This window comes from Anarhichas minor, unplaced genomic scaffold, assembly GCF_050575085.1.
Source record: "Anarhichas minor isolate MPS153535 unplaced genomic scaffold, ASM5057508v1 ptg000079l, whole genome shotgun sequence".
NCBI lineage: Eukaryota > Metazoa > Chordata > Actinopteri > Perciformes > Anarhichadidae > Anarhichas > Anarhichas minor.
In genome coordinates this window covers 568,964-595,000 of record NW_027466525.1, presented here as the reverse complement: position 1 = coordinate 595,000, position 26,037 = coordinate 568,964, and the positions used below count along the sequence as shown (strand labels likewise).

Below are 26,037 nucleotides of genomic sequence, written 5' to 3'. Positions count from 1 at the left end.
TCTGCTCCCGGCTGCCTCGGATGAAGTCCTCTTGAGAAGCTCCGTGCTGCAGAAAACACGGGAACACAAATACTTAAAAACAACAACGCTGATCTCTCTTTTACTTTGTATACATTTTACTTCACTCTTCCTACGGGATGATAACGTTTCCTCTTCATAAGGCTCCTCTTCCTGGAGTTGGAATGAATGAATGAACAAGAAGACGGCCTTGGATATAAAATGTCTTCAGTAAGTGGTCGGCTTTTTTTTCTGCTGACCCTGGAAAAATATGTCTTGTATTTTAATGATTTATTCAATATAATTATACAAGGGCATATTAATGAAATGTACACAAACACTGAAGCTCAAATTTAGAAAGATATGACGCAAATAATATAATAAAATGGATCCCAGTGATCGGTGAGTTTCTTTTGGATATGCGAGGAAATAAAATCTGTTTATCCTAAATAAAGGTGCATATTTCTGTGAGTCTTAATGAAACATGATTATTCATGTGCAGGTTACGTGATGTTAAACGCTTTAAAACACACAAACAAACATGGAGGCAGCAGGAGACCAGCAGCTCCTGAGTCCTGAGGAGCTGAGGCTGTTATCCATGTTCCCTTCAAACACACCAGTCTACCGCCGCCTCCATCGGTTACTGTGTTTGTGGTATTGTGTGACTTTGGTGTTTTAAATAGTTAGTTCAGATTCACTAAAATCACACAACAACACAAACACAGTAACAGATGGAGGCAGCAGCAGACCAGCAGCAAGACCATCATGTACTAAATGAACATCATGCTGTATTGAAGAAGACTTGAAACTAGAGATTGAGACCATAAACTCATGTTTACAATGTTTACTGAGGTAATAAATCAAGAGAGAAGTAGAGTCATTTTCTCATAGACTTCTATACAACCAGAGGAGTCGCCCCCTGGTGGACAGTAGGGAGAATCTCTTTTTGATTTATTCCTCTGATTGTAGATTTCTTTCTTTATATGTTTATCTGTATGTATTTCTGTCCTTGTGCTGCTGCACCAACAGAATAAAGGTTTGTCTTATTGTATCTATTGTGCAGACAATGATGGCTAACCCAGGAATAAAAAACTCAAAATGATGTACTGATTTTGTGTGATTGTTGGTGTGTGTTTGGATGTCTGATGAAATGAGAGTGGCTCTTCAGTCTCTGTGTGTTATGATATATGAATATATACCGAGTCTCACAGTAAAACACATTCTGTTGTCTGTCTGCTTGTTAAACACGACATTTAATCTTGTTTTTCTTCTTCAGTGATGAGGAAGTCGTCCTGCACGGAGAACGTGAGCTGAATGGTTCATGTGTGGGAGTGCAGGCTGTTTCCTGTGTGTGAACAGCGCCCTCTTCAGGCGGCGGAGAGAAGGTGAGGCGTGCTCAGCCGGCCTCCTCCAGCTGAACAGTTTAAGGGCAGAGCCTGCGGGCTTCATGCAGCGACCTAAATACATCTGCACAGTGAACACGCAGCAGTTTGTGGTTCTGTGTGTGGGACAGATGGTTGTGTGTGTGTGTGTGTGTGTGTGTGTTTGTGTGAGTGTGTGTAACGATCCCTCGGTTGGTTCTGGATGACGGTTTCATGACCGCTCCGACAACAATAACAAATGACATAACAAATATCGTGAGTCAGCCCAACGTGCGTGTGTGCGTGCGTACGTGCGACTTATTTGATTATCTCTGACTTTATACTATATGTTATTTGGGCAACGTTCTGTATTTAACTCAAGCTCATTTTCATTAAAAATTTAAAGAAGATGATGTTTCTCAGACAAAGACATTGTTTGTGTAACAGTACGGACACTCGGTGAACAACCCTCTCCGTGCCTTCGAACCATTAAAACGTTCACCACGATGTGATCCGTGGACTCACCAGCATGCAGACGTCCATGGGAAGGTAGACTTTGCGTCGGCTGCTGTGATACGGAGTCGCCCTCAGACACGTCACGATCCCCTGAGCTTTACCGATGTGGCTCGCTGCGTGGTCGGCGTGGACGTTTTTCAACCCTGCACGAAAACACAAACACTTTGATTTGATAGCCTTACTTTCTCCTGCGTGCTTTGAAAAGAATAAAACTTTCTCACCAAGTCCCACCACTGACCTCTATCCTCACATACGAACCATTTGGTTTTTGGACGTCGCCATCTTGGTTTTTGGCCACAATTATTTTGTTGGGAAATTGTGTTTTATTTATTAAAGTTGGCTGGTATCCTACAATTTACTTGAAGCGCAAGATCTACAACCATTAAAAAATGGAACTAATGACTGTAAACACTACAAATATTCAGCTCTGATAAGGTGTGTGTGTGTGTGTGTGTGTGTGTGTGTGCGTGTGTGTGCGTGTGTGTGTGTGTGTGTGTGTGTGTGTGTGCGTGTGTGTGTGTGTGAAGCTTCTTTTGTATAAAAACATGAAACCGATTTAAAACAAAGACATAAAAAGTAGACTGATATATATACACACATTTAAAGTAAAATTGGTGAGCTTTCTTTGGTAGTTTTCTGAAGCCGGGGAGCAACTTATCGTAACTGTGACTAATGAGCTCACAATCAGCAGGAAGGATTCAGTACGTAGCAAAGCCAACAGAGAGGACATGTTTTACAGTCACTCACCTAAACACTCCAGCAGCAGGTAAATTAAAGAGGACTGCGTGTTCTCCGAGTACGTCTCCAGCTCCTGCAGGTTTCTGTAGGCTCGGTCATCCAGACCCGTCTCCTGGTGAAACAGTTTTCATGGTCGTTACTCTAAACGGTAACTTGTTCGATTTCAGAGTTCGTCTTTAAGTTAAAGAAAGCAGTGGTTTAAAAGAACGCATCGTCCACTTTTAACGAGGCATTTAGGATCGTTACAGGTTGAAAACATTCAGGCTGTATAAGAAGCGGACTCAGTCACAGTGCAACACCCATTGTTTTGAAGTCTCGAGTTCGGCAATTTTACAGTCGCCATCTTGGTTTTTATCCGTCATCATCTTGGTTTGTGGCCGTCGCCATCTTGGGTCCTGTAGAAGTCTTTTCAGAACCGGAGGTTGCATATGAACCGTGAATAGTTCAACTTAAAGGTGAAGACGCCAAGTAAAACAATCCCGTATTTCATCAGAGAATTAGAGGAATTACTGAAAATATCCTTTGATTTTTAGAAACATGTCGTCTCCTATCAGCATAACTACATGCTGCAGCAAGAGACTGAGCATCTACATGTGGAGGTGTGTCTTACTCTCTCTGTTATGATCCTCAGCAGCCATCTCTTTGTCAGGTAATGTTTCCTCACCGCCTGCAAAACATCATCCGCACTGTTACTCAGCTGAAGCGTTTAAACATCCCAACAGCCTTTGCTGCTGTTACTCTAGGAACCAAACCCTTCATAGATTGAATGTTCTGCCGTCTGCAGGTATTTACCCTCCACAGCTCGGCGCTGACCGGCTGGTTCGGAGGCTCGTCTCTGTAGATTTCTTCGATGGCCGCCTTCCAGAACTGCATTCGCATCAAACCAATGGTCTTCTGGGAAACAGAGTCCTTCACCTTGTGGAGAAACAAATGTAGGACAGAAATTGCTCGACGAGCTAAAAGGAATCCCAGGCTTTTATCATAGAAACAGGAGCAACGGTAGTAACAGAAGTATTGATGGAGGTAGTATTATCAGTAGTCATTCCTCATCCAGCCGCACTGTTGGACTACCTGCCTGTGCCAGCTCCACATTAAAGGCTCTCAGAGCCAAAGAGGAGCGCCGCGCCTCCTCTGGGAGGAGCAGGGAGGACACGTAGCCGTCATAGTCTCTGGACCTGAGGAGGAGGAGGAGGAGAGACTGATGAGGTGCAGTTGATGACATTCTTCTAAAGTTAAAGTTCATTCTGTATTTTCAAATCATTTCCATAACTTCACATCAAAAACTCAGTACTTTGCCAGTTTTTACTTTTACCATTATTTTGTTCAGGTGTACAGGAATACATACAATATTTTTCAAACAAACAAAAGTTGTTGTTTTTTGATAGACAGAGACAGACAGACAGACAGATACTTTATTAATCCCGCAAGGGGACATTTATGGCACAGGTAAATAAAATAAGAGTACAATATTAAATATAAAATGCAAAATATATACACTGAAATAGAATAATATTAAATTAACTAACTAAATAGTAGTGCAATGATTTAACCAAACAACAGAGTAATGGAGTTATAGTTAAAAAAAAACGTTCACAGTTTTACGTCATAATGTGTTGTGACGTAATTTAATAGGAGCGCTGTATCTCTTTAAACTAGCTATGGGACACATCGTGACGTGTCTGGCTGTAATGCTAACTGTTGTTAGCATTAACTAGCAGTCAGACCCACCTCACCAGCTCCATGCAGTACGTCTGAGAGTCGGTTGTCGCGCTGCTCGCGGCTCTCACGCTCTGAACACCCGCAGCTCGCTGGAGACAAACGCTGCTGGGTGAAATCTGTCTGTGAAGAGCGCGATACAGCGACGTTTTATTGCGTAATAATCCATGTTTAACGCTGATTCCAGCGGCCATGTTTCCACCTTCAACTTTCACCCTTTGTGTCACAATAAAAACATTCCCCCGCGCAACCAACGCCGACGGGATTTAAAGTCCGCTTCTTTTGAATTTAACGAGAGCTGCTGAAAATATATACCGATGAGTTTAAAATCATTTATAGACATAAAGGTAACTGACCACTATTATCTAAAAGAATAACAACCGTAAATGTGGTTGTTTTTATGTTAAAATCACGCAGAAAGTAGCAGGTCACAGACGTGATCCGCATCCGTACCAATACCGGAAATACAACCATACTGCCTCCAAAATAAGAGTAGCACATATTGTACTAGCAGCTCACACGGATCTGAACCGTTGCAAAAATAACATATATTTTGTATTTTATTTCCTTTGGATCTCCTGTAAAAGTGACGAAGATAAGACAGACTAGTTATCGCAGTAACTTAATATCTAGCGTCTGTCATTTTATTTTGAAAAAATACTTGAAAGCGCTACTGTGCAATATTTAAAATCCAATCCATGCAGGAGGGATCTATGTGTGATGTAAATTTATTTGTTTTAGTTTTATTATTTGGGCATTTTTCTCCTCAGCTGTGTTTTTTAATATCTTGACATAAAGACATGAGTCCACAACAAACCCAGTTAGAACCTGACAATGCTAAACAAAAAAACTTAAGCAAACTATAAAAATTGTTTACTCATATATACAACTGACAAGCCGTACTTAAGTTTGATATGTTTGACTGTTTGTCCGGAGATAGAGCCGTGATAAAACTCAGTGTAAAGGCTGTTTACTGTAGTCAGCTCTGTGGATGCTGGGACATCTGTCACTCAAAGGGGAAAACGGGGTCTCCTCACTTGTATGGAAGGGGTGAAACAGCGCCTCCAAATTCACGCTAGTGGCCAAAATGAGAAGTTCACTCTGATCGACTGAACCTTTCAGCCAATCAATCTGCTGTTGCTGGGCCTGTTGCTGGGGAGGAAACGGACAACAGGACGAATCAGATTTGAATCTTCTGATAAGAGAAGTGTGATTGGCTCGTTGTTTTATGGCTTTGGTTTAAATACTTTACGTTAGCTTTCCCCCCCTCTTCGAGTGACTCATGTATTTAGCTAGCTAGCTAGCTAACTAGCAGGCTCACGGATTAGCATTTAACGGTTAAACTCTGTGATAACATATAAATGTCCTGTTATTGAGGGTGTGATATAGCAACTTGGTCAGAATTGTATGTGATAACATCACAAAGTAATGGTAATGTAAAGATGTCTCTGTTCTGGAAGAGGAGAGGTGAGTGTGTGCGTGTGTATATTGCTCCTAGCATTTTGATAGCTCTTTCTTAGACGAGACAGATAACTTTGTTTCATGTGATTTTTATTTTACTCTGAGTGTTTAAGAACTCGCTAATTATGATTGAAGTGAGAAGCGATATCTCAATTGAACCTCAATGATACTACTGGTAATATTAGTGTGTATATACTGTATATATTTTTGATGTCTTTGGGCAGTAGCAGCCACACTGTCAACATGTTCTAGTTTGAACTAGACTTTATCAGTTTTTAATAGTTCCTCTTGTCTGCGCTGCTCGTGGTTCATTTTAAATGTTATTGATGGCTGGTTCTTTAGCTATTTTAGCAACGTTTTCAGCAGAAGTGACATTTGTTCTTGAACACTACATGGTTTTGGTCTCTTTTTGAAATGTAACGCTGCATTTCTTTCCCTCTGGTTTAGTGAGAATGTCTAAAGTTAACATGCTGAGATGTTTAGTCAACCAGCGACTAACTGCGGCTGCTGAGGAGATCTGTGGTCTGTTTGAAAGAACCATAGCGGAGTACGAGGAGGAACTTTCTCGATCAAAAGAGGAGAACGAACGACAACAGAAACTACTGGACGCTGTTCTCATCCCTCAGCTCCGGTTACACAGAGCAGGTTGGTTCATATGACAGAATATATTTACTCTTTGTTACCACGTGGATTTTGCAAATTGTTGAATTCTAAAATGATTGATATGTTCATGGTCACATAATAGTTTATTCAAATATTATATCATCAGTTTCCATTGCTACACTGTAAAAGGGATGCAGCGTAGACAGACCTTGTTATCGTGACACATACAGACCTGTGTAGATATACATGTGTTTGGATCTGGTATGAAAATGTAATTATTGATAATCATAACATTAAGCTATATCAATAACAGGGACCACCCTGGGATCAGGGACCAATAACCACACTGTCATTAGTCTCAATATTGGTGTTCACTCAAAATGTCAATAGTCAAAGTATTTTTACCACATCCAGAGTGAACGGTGAAGGTTTGAATCCGAGCACTGAATGTAACATCCAGGTGTTATCACAACGTGTGTGTTCGTGTGTGTGTTCTCCGGCTCACTACCACGGTGGAGTGCCATTGGTTCAGAAACGGTGATTCACGTCCAGGGTTACGTTGTGGCTGCTTCTGAAGGTTCTATCCACTGTTTCTACGGTGGCAGGTTTACGTACATGTTGGGAACGTAGAGGAGCGTGTTTGGTTATCAGCATCTAAGAAATTAAATTCTTGACATCAATAGAAATATTAATGTCAGTAACAATTATTAATGATTATTAATAACAACGGGGCACCACCCTGCGAACAGGGACCAATAACCGAACAATAAAACTAAGTCTCATAATTAGCGTTCACTCATAATGTCAATAGTCTGAGTACTATTACACATTCAGAGTGAAAGTGAAGGTTTAAGTTCGAGCACAGGCCACTACATCCAGTTATTATTACACACATATGCACAAGTAATCACAGACGACTGCTCTTTAAAATATAACAGAGTTTATTAAATAAAATAATAAATGATCAAATCAAGTAATATCAAAATCAACAAACATTATCATACAATTATATGTCTAATACCTAAAGTCAAATGAATAAAGTGGGGTAAGGATATGTATATAGATATATGTACATGTGTGAGTGTGTGTGTGTGTGTGGAAACAAAGGGGGGGGGGCTACTCAAACAGTGATGGTACGTAACCTAAAAAGGGGCGTGTGAGCCTACAAGCAAAGATGGCGGAGTCTATTGACCCGCGACAAGATAGCTGAGAGGTGGCTACGTGTAACCACGTGGGACGGCGCACAATGTGGGTTGGGACAATAGATTACGCGACCACGTGTCTGAGAGGTTCACCCAAAATCAGTGAATCCAACTATGTGTGTGCGGGTTAGTAGGAAGAGGGAGAGAGGGAGCGAGAGCTCCGAATGCGGTGCTCGGCGCTGCAGTGAGAATGTGAGGAACAGCTGATCACTCGTAAACTCTGCGGTCGGATTCTGAACCGACCGGTCACGCTTGTACGGTGATAGTTGCGGTTCTAGATCTCACTCACAGAGCCGATTTGAAGAAGAGAGAATAAAACCAAAAACAAAATAAAAGAATCCCCAAAACAAACAGATCTTTATCACTGCGGTGAGATGCGAGTATTGCCCTCTTATCACCCCGAAACTCGGTCGGCGAGACGAGGCTCCGCCACCGTGGTTTTGGTCTTTGAAATGATAAAATCACAACCTCCACATCCACTAGCAGCGACGGATCTAATGCAAACAGTTACGGCAGGAAATACACAATATAACGGGACTCCGTGGTCCGCGATGCTTGCGCAATAACACGTTATAACACGACAGTAACTTAACGTAACAAGATACAGGAATAACAACGACATAACGAATAGGCTAAATTAAGCTAATGCTAAGCTAAGCTAAGCTAGGCCCAGATACCAGTAACTCTTACTTGTAGAAGCTTTGTTCGGTGGGGTACGTTTCCCGTGGTGGGGATCACTCGGTCCTCGAGTAGCCGCTGGCTCTCGGTGGCGCGGCCTCGGGGCTGGCTGGCGCAGACTCGGCCTCCTCGCTGCAGAGAGGGGCTTTTTAACTTCGGCTGAGGGACGAGGTTTGGGTCGTCCTTCCCGGAAATCTTCGGCGAGGAACGATTGTTACCTTCTGCCGGCGGTGTGTACACAAAAAGGGTGGGAGAACGGGGCATAGAAGTTATCCGTTCTCGCACTACAGGATCCAAAACTCAAAATAAAACAGTCTGTTCGACCAGCGAATGTTACATGTGACCTGATAGGATTTGATGAGGGCGCGGCTCCTCGTGAATCTTCTTGTTGCCAGGACGAGGTCCGGAGGGAAGAGAGCCTTGTGGATCTCCTTACACCAGCGGTGTCTGGACGGAAGAGAGATAATTCTAGCTGTGCTCAGGCTTATAAACCAGGTGGCACAACCAGTGGGGGGCCCTTTCTTGGCCAATGAGGGACCAGCATCAGGTTTCTGCTGTGCTGGGAGGTGTAGTCATTCATCTTGGAGTTTTCCATCAGACGTTGTATGACAGGAAGGAGCATGGGTGCTTCTAGACTAGGGCCAGATCCCAACATCCCCCCTTTGGTCTGAAGAGCGGGGTGCTGGCCACGGTCTTTAGAGCAAACCAAGGGCTGGCACGTGCATCCATGTGGTATCACACTGTCCATGTATTCCGGGAACCTGAAGAGGTTAGACAGTCCAAGTATTCCGGGAACCAAAAGCAGTGGTTAAAACAGTCAGTGTTCAGTGTTCATAGAGTTCATGGAGTTCAGAGTTCATTGGGGTTCAGAGTTCATTGGAGTTCAGAGTTCATTGGAATTCAGAGTTCATTGGTATCTGGGCTGATGACTAGGGTGGCATCTGGGCAGATGACTTTAACTACCTCTACCTACATCTACTATCATACACAATTCAAATCATAGGTGAGCAAAAACATTATTCCCAAATAATTCAATCGCTAATCATGATTTTGTGATAATCCTAGCATTGCGGTATAGTGTCAAAGAAAGTAACAACCCAAATAAAACAAAACAAAACACAAAAGAGAGAAGAGTAGAAAGAATAGAAGCAGGTGAGGGGGGAAACAGTGGTTACTGGTTCTACTCCTAGTCGGGACTGGAGTCCGTCGGCGGAGCCGTCGCAGTTTGGTTAAAACGTGGGGTTACGAATAGGAGGGAATCCAGTCTGGTCTGTAGCTTCTGGATGTATTTGTACATAATATGTGCGTTTATCTCTCTCTGATCGGTACAATTAGAGCGAGTTCTATGTCTAAGTTTTAGGATCTATTGGAATTGCGCTGCCAAGACTATAGGCCAGAGGTACCTGTGAGGGTTGCATAACAGTAGTGGTAGCAGATTTACGGATTTTGTTAACACGGTCTAGGGTGACCAGCTAGGCTGGGGTTTTCCGCTGTTGGCTGTTAACGGATGAGCTTTTCTCTGATGAGGTCCTGCTTTAAATCTGACTGCTACTGCGTAGGTTATGTCTTCTTTGGTCACTGCTGGTAGAGTCTCTAAAGCATGCAAAGGGTTATTTATGAGAGTGGAGCGTAAGTTTACAGTCACAATGAAAGTTTTTCAGGTCTTGTAAATGTTCTGGTTGAAGTTGGATTTGTTAGCGGTTAGTGCATGCCTACAGGGCGAGTTGAAGCATGCAGTTAAACGTTAGTAGTCAATGATAAGCCGGATTTTCTGGTTGGTTTCAACACTGGCTAGATTGGCGAGTTGCACTCCCTGCGAAGTGCATCTCTCTAAGTTTCTGTTGTCAGAGCCTTCACCCCTCGAGCTGTTCAAGTGGCGAGGGCTCATACCACCACGTCACCGCCAGCACTCAGGGAAGCGTCGCGAACGGCTTCATTCTGTAGTGTGTCGTGGCGGGCAATGGTGACATTTCCCCCGCCCCTCCCCCCTAATTAGAGATGGAGACAGGTCCCCCGCGCAAATCAAGTTCAGTTCCCTAAAGCGGGGCAGGAGCTGGAAGAAAAACCTCGTGCACTAGGCATCTTCTGTCCCCTGCAGCACTGGCGACTTGACACGCCCGGGCGATGACTCGGCTGAAAGAAGGCGGTGGCTTCGTTGAACAAACTAGAGGTGGATCACGCTGACAGAGCAGGATAAACAAGGCTTAGCTGACAAAGGATTTTCCGAACTAGGGTGCTGGAAGGGCCTCTAAGGTTGTGGTACCCTAGAGGTGTATGCGAAAGGTGGGGGGGACACATTAGGTTCGTTTCTGACCTGGAATCGAGTAGAGCAAGTGTGTTATGGCCCCCCAGTACGACTGAAATATATATATATACACAACAGGCATTGTCTTTGTGAACAAGGTCGCCCAAGAAGGTTAAAGAACAGGGGGGGGGCGCGCGATTGGGAGTGGTCGTTTCAGGGAGTGTGCCGAGTTCTCTTCCCCACCCTACTAAGTAGACTTGAGCAGCAGAGGGGAAGGTCACTTGGCTTAGTCAGGTGGGCTGCGAGTCGGTGTCGGGTTTTCTGACGAGTGCGGTGGCATTACCTGATTTGGACCCTGAGACAGTCATCAATACTCGAGTAGCGAATATTTGGATCGAAGCGCTCTACGTCCTTCGTGCGGGACTCTATGTGATAGGTGCGCAGGCCCTGCGCGCGGAGAGGGCCTAAACCATCTGAATCGCCATAATTATTAAAATCAAGGGGAGGGTGATCTACCTCTCCCCGCGTGGGAGAGGGCGTTCGTTCTAGGCGTACACTTGACATATGCGGAATGTCTCGCTCGCCTGTGGAAGTGGGCTCGGACCCACTTAGGTCACTCAGGACCTGGGAGTACTCCCCCCTTCTCCTGTCATCAGAGAGGGCGAGTTTGAGGAGACCAGCAGCTGCATCTTGTGGTGCAGGGTTGTCTGGCTCCTGGTGAGCTTCTGCTCCTAACCTGTACGGTTTTTGACTGCCCATTTTACTTCTTTGTAAATGGCAACAGTGGTTAGAATTCCCTACTGTTAGTAAGAAAAACGGTTAGTGTTTACGGTTAATGCAGGTGCACAGTGAAATGCCTAGTTCTGTGACTTACAATTTCTACTGTTGGACGTCAATTACTGCTCTGAGGTGCACAGTGAAATGCCTAGTTCTATGACTTACAATTTCTACTGTTGCTCTGAGGTATTAACTACTGCTTTTCAACTCAAAGGTAGAAAATGCTAATGTGGTTTCAGCACTTCTGGCCTGTGACAGCTGTGTGTAACTTTTCTTTGAGGGATTAAGAAAAACAAAACAAAGTGTTGGTTTTACAAATAAACGATCAAATCTACTAAACACAGCTGACTGTTAGTTTAGGAAATGTAACGAATGATCTAACCTGGAAAGGAAAAGAAGTAACAAATTTCAGAAAGGAAATTAAAATTGAAAATTTAATTAAAATTAAGATTAAAATCAAAATTAAAACTAAATTAAAATAGGAAAATGTTTGAATATCAAAAATCAAACTATTTTGGAAAATAATTTTCAGAAATTTGGATTATTCAAAAAAAATTAATAATTAAACTTTCTAAGGAAAATTAATTATTCAAAAATTATTCAAAATGATTCGAAGGTATACTATGGATTAGTGTGCATACATACTGCAATAAAACTGGAATAACGTAGCCTCACACGGGGCACCATTATGTTGGGAACGTAGAGGAGCGTGTTTGGTTATCAGCATCTAAGAAATTAAATTCTTGACATCAATAGAAATATTAATGTCAGTAACAATTATTAATGATTATTAATAACAACGGGGCACCACCCTGCGAACAGGGACCAATAACCGAACAATAAAACTAAGTCTCATAATTAGCGTTCACTCATAATGTCAATAGTCTGAGTACTATTACACATTCAGAGTGAAAGTGAAGGTTTAAGTTCGAGCACAGGCCACTACATCCAGTTATTATTACACACATATGCACAAGTAATCACAGACGACTGCTCTTTAAAATATAACAGAGTTTATTAAATAAAATAATAAATGATCAAATCAAGTAATATCAAAATCAACAAACATTATCATACAATTATATGTCTAATACCTAAAGTCAAATGAATAAAGTGGGGTAAGGATATGTATATAGATATATGTACATGTGTGAGTGTGTGTGTGTGTGTGTGTGGAAACAAAGGGGGGGGGGCTACTCAAACAGTGATGGTACGTAACCTAAAAAGGGGCGTGTGAGCCTACAAGCAAAGATGGCGGAGTCTATTGACCCGCGACAAGATAGCTGAGAGGTGGCTACGTGTAACCACGTGGGACGGCGCACAATGTGGGTTGGGACAATAGATTACGCGACCACGTGTCTGAGAGGTTCACCCAAAATCAGTGAATCCAACTATGTGTGTGCGGGTTAGTAGGAAGAGGGAGAGAGGGAGCGAGAGCTCCGAATGCGGTGCTCGGCGCTGCAGTGAGAATGTGAGGAACAGCTGATCACTCGTAAACTCTGCGGTCGGATTCTGAACCGACCGGTCACGCTTGTACGGTGATAGTTGCGGTTCTAGATCTCACTCACAGAGCCGATTTAAAGAAGAGAGAATAAAACCAAAAACAAAATAAAAGAATCCCCAAAACAAACAGATCTTCATCACTGCGGTGAGATGCGAGTATTGCCCTCTTATCACCCCGAAACTCGGTCGGCGAGACGAGGCTCCGCCACCGTGGTTTTGGTCTTTGAAATGATAAAATCACAACCTCCACATCCACTAGCAGCGACGGATCTAATGCAAACAGTTACGGCAGGAAATACACAATATAACGGGACTCCGTGGTCCGCGATGCTTGCGCAATAACACGTTATAACACGACAGTAACTTAACGTAACAAGATACAGGAATAACAACGACATAACGAATAGGCTAAATTAAGCTAATGCTAAGCTAAGCTAGGCCCAGATACCAGTAACTCTTACTTGTAGAAGCTTTGTTCGGTGGGGTACGTTTCCCGTGGTGGGGATCACTCGGTCCTCGAGTAGCCGCTGGCTCTCGGTGGCGCGGCCTCGGGGCTGGCTGGCGCAGACTCGGCCTCCTCGCTGCAGAGAGGGGCTTTTTAACTTCGGCTGAGGGACGAGGTTTGGGTCGTCCTTCCCGGAAATCTTCGGCGAGGAACGATTGTTACCTTCTGCCGGCGGTGTGTACACAAAAAGGGTGGGAGAACGGGGCATAGAAGTTATCCGTTCTCGCACTACAGGATCCAAAACTCAAAATAAAACACAGTCTGTTCGACCAGCGAATGTTACATGTGACCTGATAGGATTTGATGAGGGCGCGGCTCCTCGTGAATCTTCTTGTTGCCAGGACGAGGTCCGGAGGGAAGAGAGCCTTGTGGATCTCCTTACACCAGCGGTGTCTGGACGGAAGAGAGATAATTCTAGCTGTGCTCAGGCTTATAAACCAGGTGGCACAACCAGTGGGGGGCCCTTTCTTGGCCAATGAGGGACCAGCATCAGGTTTCTGCTGTGCTGGGAGGTGTAGTCATTCATCTTGGAGTTTTCCATCAGACGTTGTATGACAGGAAGGAGCATGGGTGCTTCTAGACTAGGGCCAGATCCCAACATACATTAGTCAACTATAACTGCCCACATGATCACATCTCAGTTCTTTGAATACTTAACAATGTTGGGTAGTGTGTAAGGATTACAGATACTAGAACCCAAAAGCACAACTCGGAGACAAGATACAAGTTCAGTTCTTTTACTAGAGTTCAGGCAGGGTCAAAACTGGGAGGTCAGGCGAACAAATCCAATAAGGCCTTTGAAGGGGGCTCTCCTTGACGGGTTTAATCCTGGAGACATGAAAGGTGGGATGAATTTTCATGGACGATGGCAGACGAAGACGGACAGCAGCAGGATTGATGATTCGAGAAACAGGGAAAGGGCCCACGAAGCGAGGAGCCAATTTCTTGGATTCCACTCTGAGGGGAAGGTCCCGCGTAGACGGCCAGACACGTTGTCCCGGGGCATAACGGGGTGCAGGAACACGGCGTGTGTTGGCAGACCTTTGGTAGCGGTCGGACGAGCGCAAGAGTGTGGAGCGGGCCTGCCTCCAAGTGCGTCGGCACCGCTGGACGAATGCCTGGACTGAGGGGACACTGGCCTCTTGTTCCTGCTCCGGGAAGAGTGGTGGCTGATATCCACGGGCACACTGGAACGGTGAGAACCCGGTGGCTGAACTGGGAAGGGTGTTGTGGGCATACTCGACCCACAAGAGCTGCTCAGACCAGGAGGAGGGGTTGCGGGAGGAGAGACAGCGTAAGGCTGTCTCCATCTCCTGATTGATCCGCTCAGCCTGCCCATTAGACTGTGGATGGAACCCTGACGAAAGACTGACCGTGGCTCCCAGCAGCCTGCAAAACTCTGACCAGAAGCGAGAGGTGAATTGTGGTCCCCAGTCGGAGACCACGTCAATGGGAAGACCATGCAGCCGGAAAACATTTTGCAGTAATATTCTAGCAGTCTATTTGGCAGTAGGTAACTTGGGTAGTGGAATGAGCAGAGCAGACTTGGAAAATTGATCAATGACCGTGAGCATAACTGTTACCGTCAGAAGGGGGTAGGCCGGTTACAAAGTCCAAAGCGATGTGAGCAGGGAAGACTAGGAACTGGCAGAGGATGAAGAAGCCCAGAGGGAGGTTGGCGAGTGCTCTTATGCTGAGAACAAACCTGGCAAGCACCAATGAACCCCTTGGTGTCTTCCTCCATGGAAGGCCACCAGAAACGCTGTCTGAGCAGTGCTAGTGTGCATCTGATCCCAGGATGGCAAGCTAGGCGGGAAGAGTGGCCCCACTGGAGGACCTGAGGACAGAGATTGACAGGAACAAACAACCGGTTATCAGGACAAGCACTGGGGGCAGGGTGTTTGGCATGGGAGCGCTTTACCTTGTCCTCCACCTCCCAGGTTACCACACCAATAACGCATTCAGGGTGGAGGATACTTTCAGGATGGGAAGGAGAGCTCTGTCGCTGGAACTGACGAGACAAGGCGTCTGGCTTGACATTCTTTGAACCTGGTCTGTATGAGAGTGAAAACTCAAAAAAGGGTCAAAACCGGGAGGTCAGTCAAACAAGCGAACAAATCCAATAAGGGGCAGGCAAAAAGCCAAGGTCGAAAACAGGCAGACAGGGTCAAAACAGGCAGATCGTGAGCAATGTAAAGGTACGCTGGAGAACTTGGCAATAACACACAAGAGAATCTGGCAGGGAACAAGTGCAAGTGAGGGGACCTAAATAGTGAGGGCTAATCTGTAGTGTGGTATCTGTAATGACAGGAGAGTTAATAAAACAAGCAGACAGGATGAAAACAAACTAATATGAAGGGGAATTCGTGACATAGTGCCATACTTTTTTGCCATGTAAACTATTGATGACCTCATTGCTGCTGGTGCATTGTGTCTTTTACAATTTGTGTCGGCATGTCTGTTTGGTAACTGTGCACAGGGAGTGTAAGAGGGAATGATGGCAGGAAAAACAAGTGTATGTACAGGAGACTATTTGCTCAATACTAATATTTCTTTGTAACGTCTGTGTGTGTTTACTGTTTTCCTGCAGACGTCCAGCAGCTGTGGGTGGTTAAAGAAGAGGTTCCCCCTGAGCAGCAGGAGTCCAGTCTGGACCAGGAGGACCCAGAGCCCCCACACATTGAAGAGGAACAGGAGGACCCAGAGCCCCCACACATTGAAGAGGAACAGGAGGACCCAGAGCCCCCACACATTGAAGAGGAACAGGAGGACCCAGAGCCCCCACACATTGAAGAGGAACAGGAGGACCCAGAGCCCCCACACATTAAAGAGGAACAGGAGGAACTCTTGACCAGTCAGGAGGGAGAGCAGCTTCAAGGGCTAGAGGAGGCTGATGTCAAGTTCTCATTCACTCCTGTGAAGATGATGAAGAGGAAGCTCAGTCCTCACAGCTTCATCAAAGACAAACTGAACAGATGGAAACAGAAGCTGATGGAGAGGACTGTGGAGGACCAGAACCAGGCAGGAACTCAGATCCAGAACCAGATTCTGATGAGAATACTGGAGACTCTTCTGACACTGATGACAGTGATGATTGGAAGGAGACCAGAGAACCTCAGTCAGGTTTAAACTCTGTGAAACCTGATGAAGTTCATGTCAGTGATTCAAGACGTAGCGCTGGTGAGAAACTATTTAGCTGCTCTGAATGTGAGAAAACATTTAGAAGAAATGGAAATCTGAAGACACACATGAGAACCCACACAGGAGAGAAACCTTACAGCTGCTCAGTTTGCAAGGAATCTTTTAAGCGGGGTTCAACTTTAAAGAGACACGTGAGAATCCACACAGGAGATACATTTTAGAGTTTTAGTTTGTGTTAGTTCAGATGTATATGTTAGGATAAGAAGTTCAAAGTTAATGGCAAGAAGCCAGCCCAACATATATGTCTCATTAAAGCTCCATGACCTAAACTGTATGCTGTTTTGAAAATATTTTTCTTGTTTAAATTTTAAAAAACGAATTTGTATCTGAAAAAATCAGTTTGACCCAAATAGGAGATGAAAATGTTTATTGACTGAACTGAGAAAACAACCAAACAGACAGTTACTTGGTTTTGTTGCACTGATGAGTATTATGGGATGAACTGTTCGCTGGTGTTCAGAATATTAGGAGTAGCCTCCATAGTACACTGAGCTGCACCTCATTTAAATCTCCAGGATGTGTTTAGCCTCTCTTGTATATAATGTTCAGTGTGTGTAGTAGTTTTATTTATTTTTGCTCAGCAATAAATGAAAGTGAAATAAATAAAGTAAAGCATTTTCATAAAGTGTCTTCTCTTAATTTGCATATAAATGCTTGAACCATTGGTGGAAGCTGCAGGCCTGACGAGACGAGACACCTGAGGGATCATTTGGGTGTTTCGTGTGTCACTCGCGAGGAATGTTGAATTAATCCGGTTCAACGACAAAAATAAGAAGGGACGCCTGTGATTCTCTCCCAACAGACAGACAGGTCGACGTTACCGGACGTAGCTCCGTGCATTGTTGCACCAGACGGTTGGAGGTCACATCGATCTCCTCGCGCGGGACCATGGCTGTTGTGTTTTTAACTAAACATCTAATGAGCGGCTCGTGTGTGGGGCTCGTGCTGCTGGTGTGTCTGTTGGAGAGCGACGGTGCTCGGTGAGAAGTTTTCTAAAAGTTATTAGCGCGAGTTAGCCTGAAGTGTCATGGTCTATAACCTTATGCTTGCTTGTTATTTTATTTTTTCTGTATCATATAATTGTAAACTTAAAATAATTACTTTTAGACTGTCAGAAAAAAACATTTAACAGATGTCAACTTTGGCCAATTTTCTAATATTGTGTAAACAACATGATGAATCAACTTATGGTGACTGGTGTGTTTATCCTGCAGACAACCTCACTTTGTTCTAAATGTTGTCTTCATTATCAGTAAGAATGTTAAATGAAGTAAACCATCTGCAACCAGGCACGTGTATGTTTAACAGCATTCTGATTGTGAGCCACACGTCTCAGAAGCAACAAAGTACTTTGTTATAGGGACTCAGACCTGATCTTTGAAATTGAACCTGTAAAACTTTCCACAGTATCTCTGAGGACGATGGCGTTATTGTGCCGTACACCGAGGGCCATGGCCCCTCCCACTCCCATCGCCACGTTAGGGACTACCAGTCTGCCACCCATGGCAATACGACGTATGAGACCTGGCCTTCCAGGAGCCACAATGGACTCCCGGTGGCCGAGTCCACCGTCTTCATGTCAGAGACTCCAGTCGGCACGGGCGCGTCCCGCTGGGTCAACGGTCAGTGATGGAGTCAAGCAGTAATGGTTATGTGGATCCTTTACGTTCCATCTTGTATCAAAAGCATCATCGTCGTCTCTCCAGGTCACATGACGGTGGTTCACGACCCGCTGAGGACATTGTCGGTGGTGGAGCCCGGCGGCCGCGGCGGCTGTGAGAAAAGCCCCCCACGGGTGAGGGTGGAGGAGACGGCCGTGCGGGCCGGGTGTCTGTACGCCCAGAACGCCGGCTTCTTCAACACCACCTCGTACGGCTGTCTGGGCAACGTGGTGAGCGACGGCCGGATGGTGAGGGACAGCGGGGGGCTGCAGAACGCCCAGTTTGGCATCAGGAGGGACGGCAGCCTGGTGTTTGGGTAAGAGAAGTAGTGACAAGACCTTCAATCAGAATCAGAATCAGCTTTATTGGTCATGTATACGTACGCATACAAGGAATGTGACTCCGGTTTACACTTTGCTCTCAACGTACAAACATGGAATATACAAATAAACAAGAAACATACAAAAACAAGGACATCAAAGACAAAGAACAGAGAAACTAAGCATAAACATTTAACTACTATGTACAGTATAAATATATATCGAAGAATTTATATGAACATTAAGAACAACAATGACAATGGATTTGGGATTTAAAGGGATAGTTCGGATTGTTTTAAAATGGTGTTCTATGAGGTTCTATGAGGTTCTATGAGGCTCTTATCCATAGTCAGTGTGTTGCCTTCAGGAGATGTTAAGGATTAGCTTGGATTTACCAAAGTCACACAACAACACAAACACACTAACAGATGGAGGCAGCAGTAGACCAACAACTCTTTTAGAGGTAAAATCACTGTTTTAGTGAATGGAGTCTGGTGTCTTAGCTTTCACTTAAACTGATATAGATTCTTAGTTGTCTGAAATACATTGATTTACTCCCGAGCTGTTCCTGCTGTCTGTCTTACTGTAGTAAAACACTGACTCTGGATCTGTAACTCGTGTACAGCCTCACTTCTAAACAATCCGAGGTATCTCTTTAACCCCCCCCCCCAGGTATCTGTCCCAGGAAGACGTTTTGGACCAGTCCAACCCGTTCGTCCAGCTCGTCAGCGGTGTGGTGTGGCTGTTGAGGAACGGAGAGGTTTACATCAACCAGAGCCTGGAGGCCGAGAGCAACATAGTCGATATGGGTAAAGCAGCAGCAGACGAAATGTGCAACATTTGCAATCGAATAAACACAATTTTCATTACTTTTAAAGTTTGAAATAATATATTTTAAAAAACGCTGACAAAGTAAGCCGGCCAAAATGAAATTGAATGTGAAATAGAATTCCGCGGGTTCATTTTTGGATATTTATTCAGATAACACAAGTCTCTCTGTTGTTTTAGTCTCATTAAAACACACTTTTACGTTCTTGCAGAGGTTTTCCGTGATTTTGTGGACATGCTGTCAGCGAGGACGGTGGTGGGTCACGACGCCGAAGGCAACGTGGTCCTGTTTCACGTGGACGGACAGAGCTTAAAAAGAGGGTAACATCTCTATATCATGGGCTGCTGGATATGTGGAGATTATTTTATGACTATCTGGAAATATAATATCGTGACTTTCAGGGATGATTCCGACCACTTTAGGGTGATATTGCTCTACAACCCGTTGCTCAGCCAGTGTGGTGTGACAACTTTACAGCACTCACTGCCCTCAGCTGTCCTGCAGTGCGTGGTTTCACCAGCACGACCACAAATGAATCCACATTCTTTGGTTCCTTTTGTTGTTGACTGTACAGAGAAGCTTTGGTGTCGCTGAGAGACGTTGGATGAGTGTCAAGGAATCTGAACCCTGTTGTTGTAAAAAGTCCTTTGTCTGTATTTAAGAGGTCCTCGCTGCCTCATGATAGAACATTTTCTTTGAAGGTTTCTGATATACAATACTGAGACTTTGTTCGACATTAGTTCTGTTAAGGACTACGTGTTACAATCCCTTGTTTGTTGCCCACAACCTAAATTCTGTGTTCACACCAAACACAAAGCTTATTGTTGTGTGTCGCGTTAGTTGCAGGAGTTTGATCTGAGCGTTCATTTGTGTTTATTTACGTCACAGGAGAGGTTTAACTCCGTGTAGACAATGTTTCATCAGTCATGGCTGAAATAATCACTATTGCTGCTTTGTTCATGTTGTGGAATCCCAGATATCCAGGAAACTGAAGCGCTTCATGAGGAATGTAAACAACAGAAACAATTCTCTGGACAGATAATGTGGCAGACATCTTAAAATAACAACATTTCGACACTAGGGAAACATCGTCCATGAACTTAGACTGTGTCTGAGCACAAAGCATCATGACGTAAACCAGTGGTTCTCAAACTGTGGGGCGCGCCCCTCTAGTGGGGCGTGGTGGTATTACAGGTGGGGCGCAGGGGGAAATGCAGATTTTTTTTTTTTTAAGTAATTAATAAATACATGACGAAATGCCTGTACTTTCGTGTAAATGTTTACGTTACGCCGTTAACAGGTTACGCTTGCGCATGCGCGACGGCCATGATCCTTGGCCAAATGAAGAGACATTTGGCAGGCGGGAACAGAAAAGCAACCGCAAGCGATGCATCCGAGACGAACAGCAAGCAGCCAAGAAGAAAATATGATGAGGCCTCTCTTGCTCTGGGTTTCACAGTGAACGCGGTAGAAGATGAGGAGAGACCAGTCTGTGCTTTATGTCTGAAAACTCGAGCTGCGGATAGTATGACACTTTTTTTTGTTTAGTTTTTCACAGGTTGCACTTCATTGTTATCTTGAAAAGATGTTTAGTGCAAAACAGGTGAATTGCAGCCAATTGCAATAAGCTATTTTTTTGCCAAATTGTAGTTTTGCACAGATATAACTTTATTTGCATTGTTCTAACAAAGTGATTGCACATTTTATTTGTTTTTGTCTGATGGAGCAATCTGGTTTACTTGAAAGTAATTGCAATTTTCTTTATTCTATTATTTGAAAAAGCACAGACGGAGGAGTCACAAAATGTTATTTCCATAAAAGTTCAACATGGACCATTTTGTTACAGTTTTGTTGGGGCGGTGGGGCACGAACATTATTCTTCCTCCAAAGTGGGGCGCGACAGAAAACGTTTGAGAACCACTGACGTAAACACAGAGTCCACCAGAGTCCTGCTTGATCCTGAACCACTATGGATCCAGGTCTCTGTAAAGATGTGGGCTCAACATTCACCGACCTCCCGCTGCTTTTCATCCATCTTACTTTTTCTGCGACCGGGACATCAGACAGCCAGGAGCATGCTGGGTAGTGGAGTATAGCCTCAGGTCCTAGCTGGGTTAGCTTAGCATCCATCTTGGCTCTCCTCTCTCTCCTCTCTGTGGGCAGTTTGGCTTTTCAGATGTTGATGAATGTATTGTGAGATATGCCGTTAGTGATAAACATGGAAAAAGACAAAAATAAAGACACGAGAGCTATCAGGTTTTACATGTGCCGCCGTTTCCATTAAAAACATTATTTGTGTATTAAACATGACACATTACATCTAGAATAACATTCATGGCTCTCATAACTTTCGTTCACATCTGAGCAGAATGAACCTTTGGGAGGTGGCAGAGTTCCTGAAGAACAACGGGGTGATCAACGCCATCAACCTGGACGGAGGCGGGTCTTCCAGCTTTGTGGTCAACGGCACGTTGGCCAGCTACCCACCGGACATGTGGTGAGCTAATGAAAGCTCAAGGGTGAAGGGTCAGCATTTAGTTTTTCAGTAACTACCGTCCTCTTTTCTTCTTCGTTTCTCGCATTCACACTGCAACACACAAGTCAGTGTGACGCTTTGACCTCCCCTTCCTGCCTCGCTGCTTTTGCAGTAAATATTTTATGTAAATCTTCATTAAAGTGCCTCTGAAGTAAAGTTTGTCATCCTGTAGAACTTGGAAAAACTTTGTAAAATAAAATGTGCTCTTTTATCAGTATTCACTCTCCACCCGTCGCTCTCTGTTTTACAGTGAGTCCGACAGCAGGTGGCGCTGTGCTCGGCCCGTCTCCACCGTCTTGTGCGTTCACCAGCGCCGCTGCCGGCCGGCGGACTGCAGCGGACACGGAGACTGTGTGGACGGACGCTGTCGCTGCCGGGAGGGCTGGCGGGGCGCCGCCTGCGACCGTCATGGCGTCTGCACCGCCGGTAAGTGAGGAGGAGGAGGAGCTTCAGCGGCTGGAGGTCGACACAAGAGGGGTCATCATTGAAACATCTAGTGAAGTTTACCTTTATAATGATCTGTTCCGGGATGTTCTGCATGATTACATTCGACTATGGGCCATGACATCTGCAGCCTAACTGTGCTGTGTGTTAATGAATTAAACATTGCTTTCCTAACTTAACAAAACATTAGAAAAAATGCATAGAAGTAAATTTACTGAATTGTTAATTTTAAATTAAAAGCAAGCCAGCGTGAAATACCTCCGCTAACAACAGAGAGAGGTTGTTTTTTTTAAAACAGGAAGTTTATACATTTCAACCCGTTGGTTGGAATGTATAAACAATAGTTAGCATTCTAACAATTAAGCATTAGCGGGTAACGGCTAACGTGAACGGTAATTTCAAAACAATCCGGCTAAATGTAAATGTGGTTCTTTTTTATGTTCTGTTACTGTAGAGTGAAATCATGGTGGAATTATCGAGCTAGCTAGCTAGCTAACTAGCCAACCGCTAAATTTAGCAACCTAATGCTTCATTAAACAGTCTTGTCACAGATTAGTATAAGCACATTGCTATCGCCATTTAATCAGTCAATAACACTGATTCTCCAGAGTTTGTAACATGCTGATTCGTCCATGTGACCCGCTGACAGGAAGCTGTGCCTCAATCTGCAACGCCACACTACACAGAGGTCTAATCAATGGTTATATATCTGATATTCTATTTACAGCGCTGCTTTTCTCTCTTCCACAGCGGGTCTTTGTTTGGCTAGGAAGATGTTTGCATCATGGAGACAACAACACGAGGAGACGTGCAGAGGCAAAGTCCATCTAACAGAGTAAGTGTCGAAGATTTGATGATTCTCTTCAGTCCTCCATGTCAGTCCCCCAAATAATGACTGGCTTTCTGCAGATTCCTTACATTGTAGGCATTTAGTCTGACTCAGAATTAGTGTCAGCTTGGGTCCGTGTTTACTTCCTGTCGGCTGAAGTGGAGATGTCGAGCGTCATATCATTGGTGGTACAACACATGCGCGGTAAAATCTGCCGCATGAGCATACCCAACAAGTTCTGTCAGGCCGAGTTCAACCAAAGAACACCTGAGCGGACGCCATCCCTTTATTCCCCAATAACATCGCAGCTGCAGTGATGGTGCACGTGCACATGCACCATCACTGCACACTGAGCTCACTGAGCTCCATAGCTGGAGACCGTGTCCCAGCCTTCATTCTTGCGCTGCAACGTTAATTAAACTGGGACACAAACGTTTACAACTGTGAAGTAGTCTGTATACTCCTGTAGGAATTGCAACAACTCTCCCTGCTTCATGGACTGGTTAGTACTGATCAATACATGTTTGTTTTAGTTTGTACAAAAATGAGACACACTGCAATGTGTGTGTGTGTGTCCTAATTTATATTGTGCAAGAGGGTGTGGCGGCCCCCGCCTCTTTTGGCTGCTGGGCTGCTTGTCTCTGTCTTTTGTGTTGCAGATGCCAGTAGGTGTGGTCGGGTCGTTTAGGCATTCTGGGAACACCTGGGCCTGGTGTTCCCAGTCCTATAAGATGGCACCTGACCTGCTCCATGTGGGAGAGAGTAAGGGGGAACTCTGCTCCCTACGCTCCACACTCCACATCCTTTCTTTACCTCCTTTCATCCGTCCTTGTTTCCTCCCTACTTTCATTCATTCATGCAAACACACACACACACACACACACACACACACACACACACACACACACACACGTACACTGACTGACTGCCACACCTCATAACATTTTGACATTTCTGGTTGTTTGTAACTTTCACGGTTTCTTTGCTGGAACTCCTTGTGACTCCTCCAGATATTTGTCATGGTTCTGAGCCTGCCATAAAAAGTATGCGTCGCCTTGTGCCATTTATCACAGGAGCTTTAAGATGAGTCAACATGACAACCAATGATGAATTAGTTAGTTATTCCAAAATGATGAATTTTGAATAGCACAGCGCTGTACTACTATAGTCTTTTTAATAACTGATGATTTTGACAGTCAGTCAGTTCGACGTTACTCATGAAGCTCTACTTTCTCCTCCTTTAAGATGTGACGTATGGCCAAATAGAAGATAGAAGATAAAGTAAAGAAAAAAGAGACATTAAATAAGATCTGTAATCATTATACTGACGTTTAATGACAGTATAAACCTCCTGGTTGATTTAATGTGTTGATTGTAAGTGTAAACTGTAAACTTTAACACAGAAACGTGGCAAGTTCATCAAACTATTTCCTTGGTTTGATTATTAACAGCAACTATATTAAAGGAGTGTATATATGTATGTATATACTGTCTCCATGTATGTCACAACTAAAACAAGAGAGTCTTTTAATGTGTATTTTTAAAAGTCTGGTTCAACACTGTTCTGCCTGAAACTAGCCGGTTTATTAGAATAAGTGCTTCAGAAGGTTTATTGAAGGTTTCCAAAGACGCAGACATTCTCCTGTCCGTCAGTGGGAGAAAACATCACAAGACATTGAGTATCTTCATGAGCTTGTTTCATTCTGAGGCTTTTATCTTAGATATTATGTTGATGGTTTTGTAAAGGCACACATGAGGGTGAAGTGTAATCTGCCGTCTCTCTCCACAGACAAACATGGCTGATCATCACCGTCACTCTGGCCTCTCTGCTGCTGATCCGATAGCTGCTTCACTGCATGCGGGCAAGTCGGAGATGGCTTCTGTTCGGTTACTTCTCCATAAACGTCACGCTGAACGACGTCAGAGGAGACGCAGGGAAGACGCAGATATACTGAAACATATCTGAGGAAGTGGAAACACATACAAGACATTTTATGAGATGACGGACTGGAGAAAAAAGAAACCCTGAAGAAACAGAGACGAGGTCTGAGATCACATCTGAAGACGGATTATGAGACTTTAAGAGAGGCTGCTTCTGCAGCATCAACTAAATCAACGAAATACCACAACAACACTACGCAACATATTATATATAACAACCAAATAACAGCCTGAGATGCAGGTTATAGATCCACTTTAAACTTATGTAAATTGCGTCGCTGTTTCTAATGCGGGATGATGTGCTGCCGTTCTTTTAAAAGTGGAAACAAGTCAACAAAAACAAATGTTGGATGCTCAATATTAATAGATTCTGATCGGGATTATTATGAGATAAATGTGAACGCTCTGAAAGTCTCAACAAACTTCACAGTCGCTTTGTTTTTAATCATATTTGTGGATCTTATCTTTTGGGGAAGTGTCAGTTTGTGACGCCATTTCTCACTAATATTTACAAACCAATCGATTAATGGATAATATGATCAGCAGATGAATCAATAATGAAAATAATTAGTTCAAAAGGAGCTCCATTCAACCATTCTGTTACATGAATGTATGAGTAAAGATAATCTAATGGTGGAATATATCAAATGGAACGTTCACACAACTTTTACTTGTAATGGGATATTTCACGGTGTGGTATTAGTACATGAGTTTGAGTGTAATTGTACCATGTATGCATTATTTTTTAGCATTTATACTTTGTATAACATCACAAAGTAGAAACAAAGTGTGTTCTTTAATAAAACCCTTTGTTTACATGTGTCGGTCCAGATGACGTGTGGCTGTGTGATGAAGTCACGAGGTGATGACTGGCATGTGACCGCTCTGCGTCAAGTTACATATATTACGTCACAAATACCGGAAGATGTGGATATTTCTTTCAAAATAAGAGTAAAACATTGAAAGAAAATCCA

The 26,037-nt window shown here is 44.0% G+C and overlaps 3 protein-coding genes across 10 annotated transcripts in view; 2 read left to right on the top strand and 1 right to left on the bottom strand.

Annotated features, from left to right (window-relative positions):
* ndufaf6 (NADH:ubiquinone oxidoreductase complex assembly factor 6) overlaps positions 1–4,569 on the bottom strand; it is a 12,887-nt gene extending 8,318 nt beyond the window's left edge. For 2 of the 7 annotated variants that reach the window (XR_012949485.1, XR_012949486.1), the window contains exons 1-7: positions 4,341–4,569; positions 3,688–3,787; positions 3,405–3,527; positions 3,223–3,279; positions 2,622–2,724; positions 1,884–2,017; positions 1–46 (exon numbers count right to left, since the gene is read on the bottom strand). The exon at positions 1–46 is cut by the window's left edge and continues 56 nt beyond it. Coding sequence is in view for 4 of the 7 variants with exons in the window: in XM_076081292.1 (XP_075937407.1) it covers positions 1–46; positions 1,884–2,017; positions 2,622–2,724; positions 3,223–3,304; positions 3,365–3,527; positions 3,684–3,787; positions 4,341–4,522 (814 nt within the window). In the remaining 3 variants the exon portion in view is untranslated. Of the gene's footprint in view, positions 47–1,883; positions 2,018–2,621; positions 2,725–3,222; positions 3,305–3,364; positions 3,528–3,683; positions 3,788–4,340 lie in introns of all 7 variants that reach the window. The other 5 variants (XR_012949487.1, XM_076081292.1, XM_076081289.1 and 2 more) reach the window with 5 other exon arrangements.
* A 1,028-nt stretch (positions 4,570–5,597) lies between these two features.
* Positions 5,598–17,120, top strand: LOC142938083 (uncharacterized). The gene is made up of 3 exons (XM_076081295.1): positions 5,598–5,795; positions 6,237–6,434; positions 15,893–17,120. The coding sequence occupies exons 1-3, from the start codon at positions 5,771–5,773 to the stop codon at positions 16,429–16,431; spliced, it is 762 nt and encodes a 253-aa protein (XP_075937410.1). The 5' UTR covers positions 5,598–5,770; the 3' UTR covers positions 16,432–17,120.
* A 150-nt stretch (positions 17,121–17,270) lies between these two features.
* Positions 17,271–25,886, top strand: LOC142938078 (N-acetylglucosamine-1-phosphodiester alpha-N-acetylglucosaminidase-like). Of its 2 annotated transcripts, XM_076081286.1 has the most exons (9): positions 17,271–17,483; positions 17,911–18,125; positions 18,210–18,480; positions 19,157–19,293; positions 19,525–19,633; positions 21,682–21,810; positions 22,100–22,275; positions 23,044–23,884; positions 24,912–25,886. In XM_076081286.1, the coding sequence occupies exons 1-8, from the start codon at positions 17,392–17,394 to the stop codon at positions 23,130–23,132; spliced, it is 1,218 nt and encodes a 405-aa protein (XP_075937401.1). In that variant the 5' UTR covers positions 17,271–17,391; the 3' UTR covers positions 23,133–23,884; positions 24,912–25,886. The 2 variants fall into 2 exon arrangements, with proteins under 2 accessions (XP_075937401.1, XP_075937402.1); XM_076081287.1 differs by lacking the exons at positions 23,044–23,884; positions 24,912–25,886 and having other exon boundaries at positions 17,273–17,483; positions 21,682–21,839; positions 22,100–22,229.
* Positions 25,887–26,037: the final 151 nt, after the last annotated feature.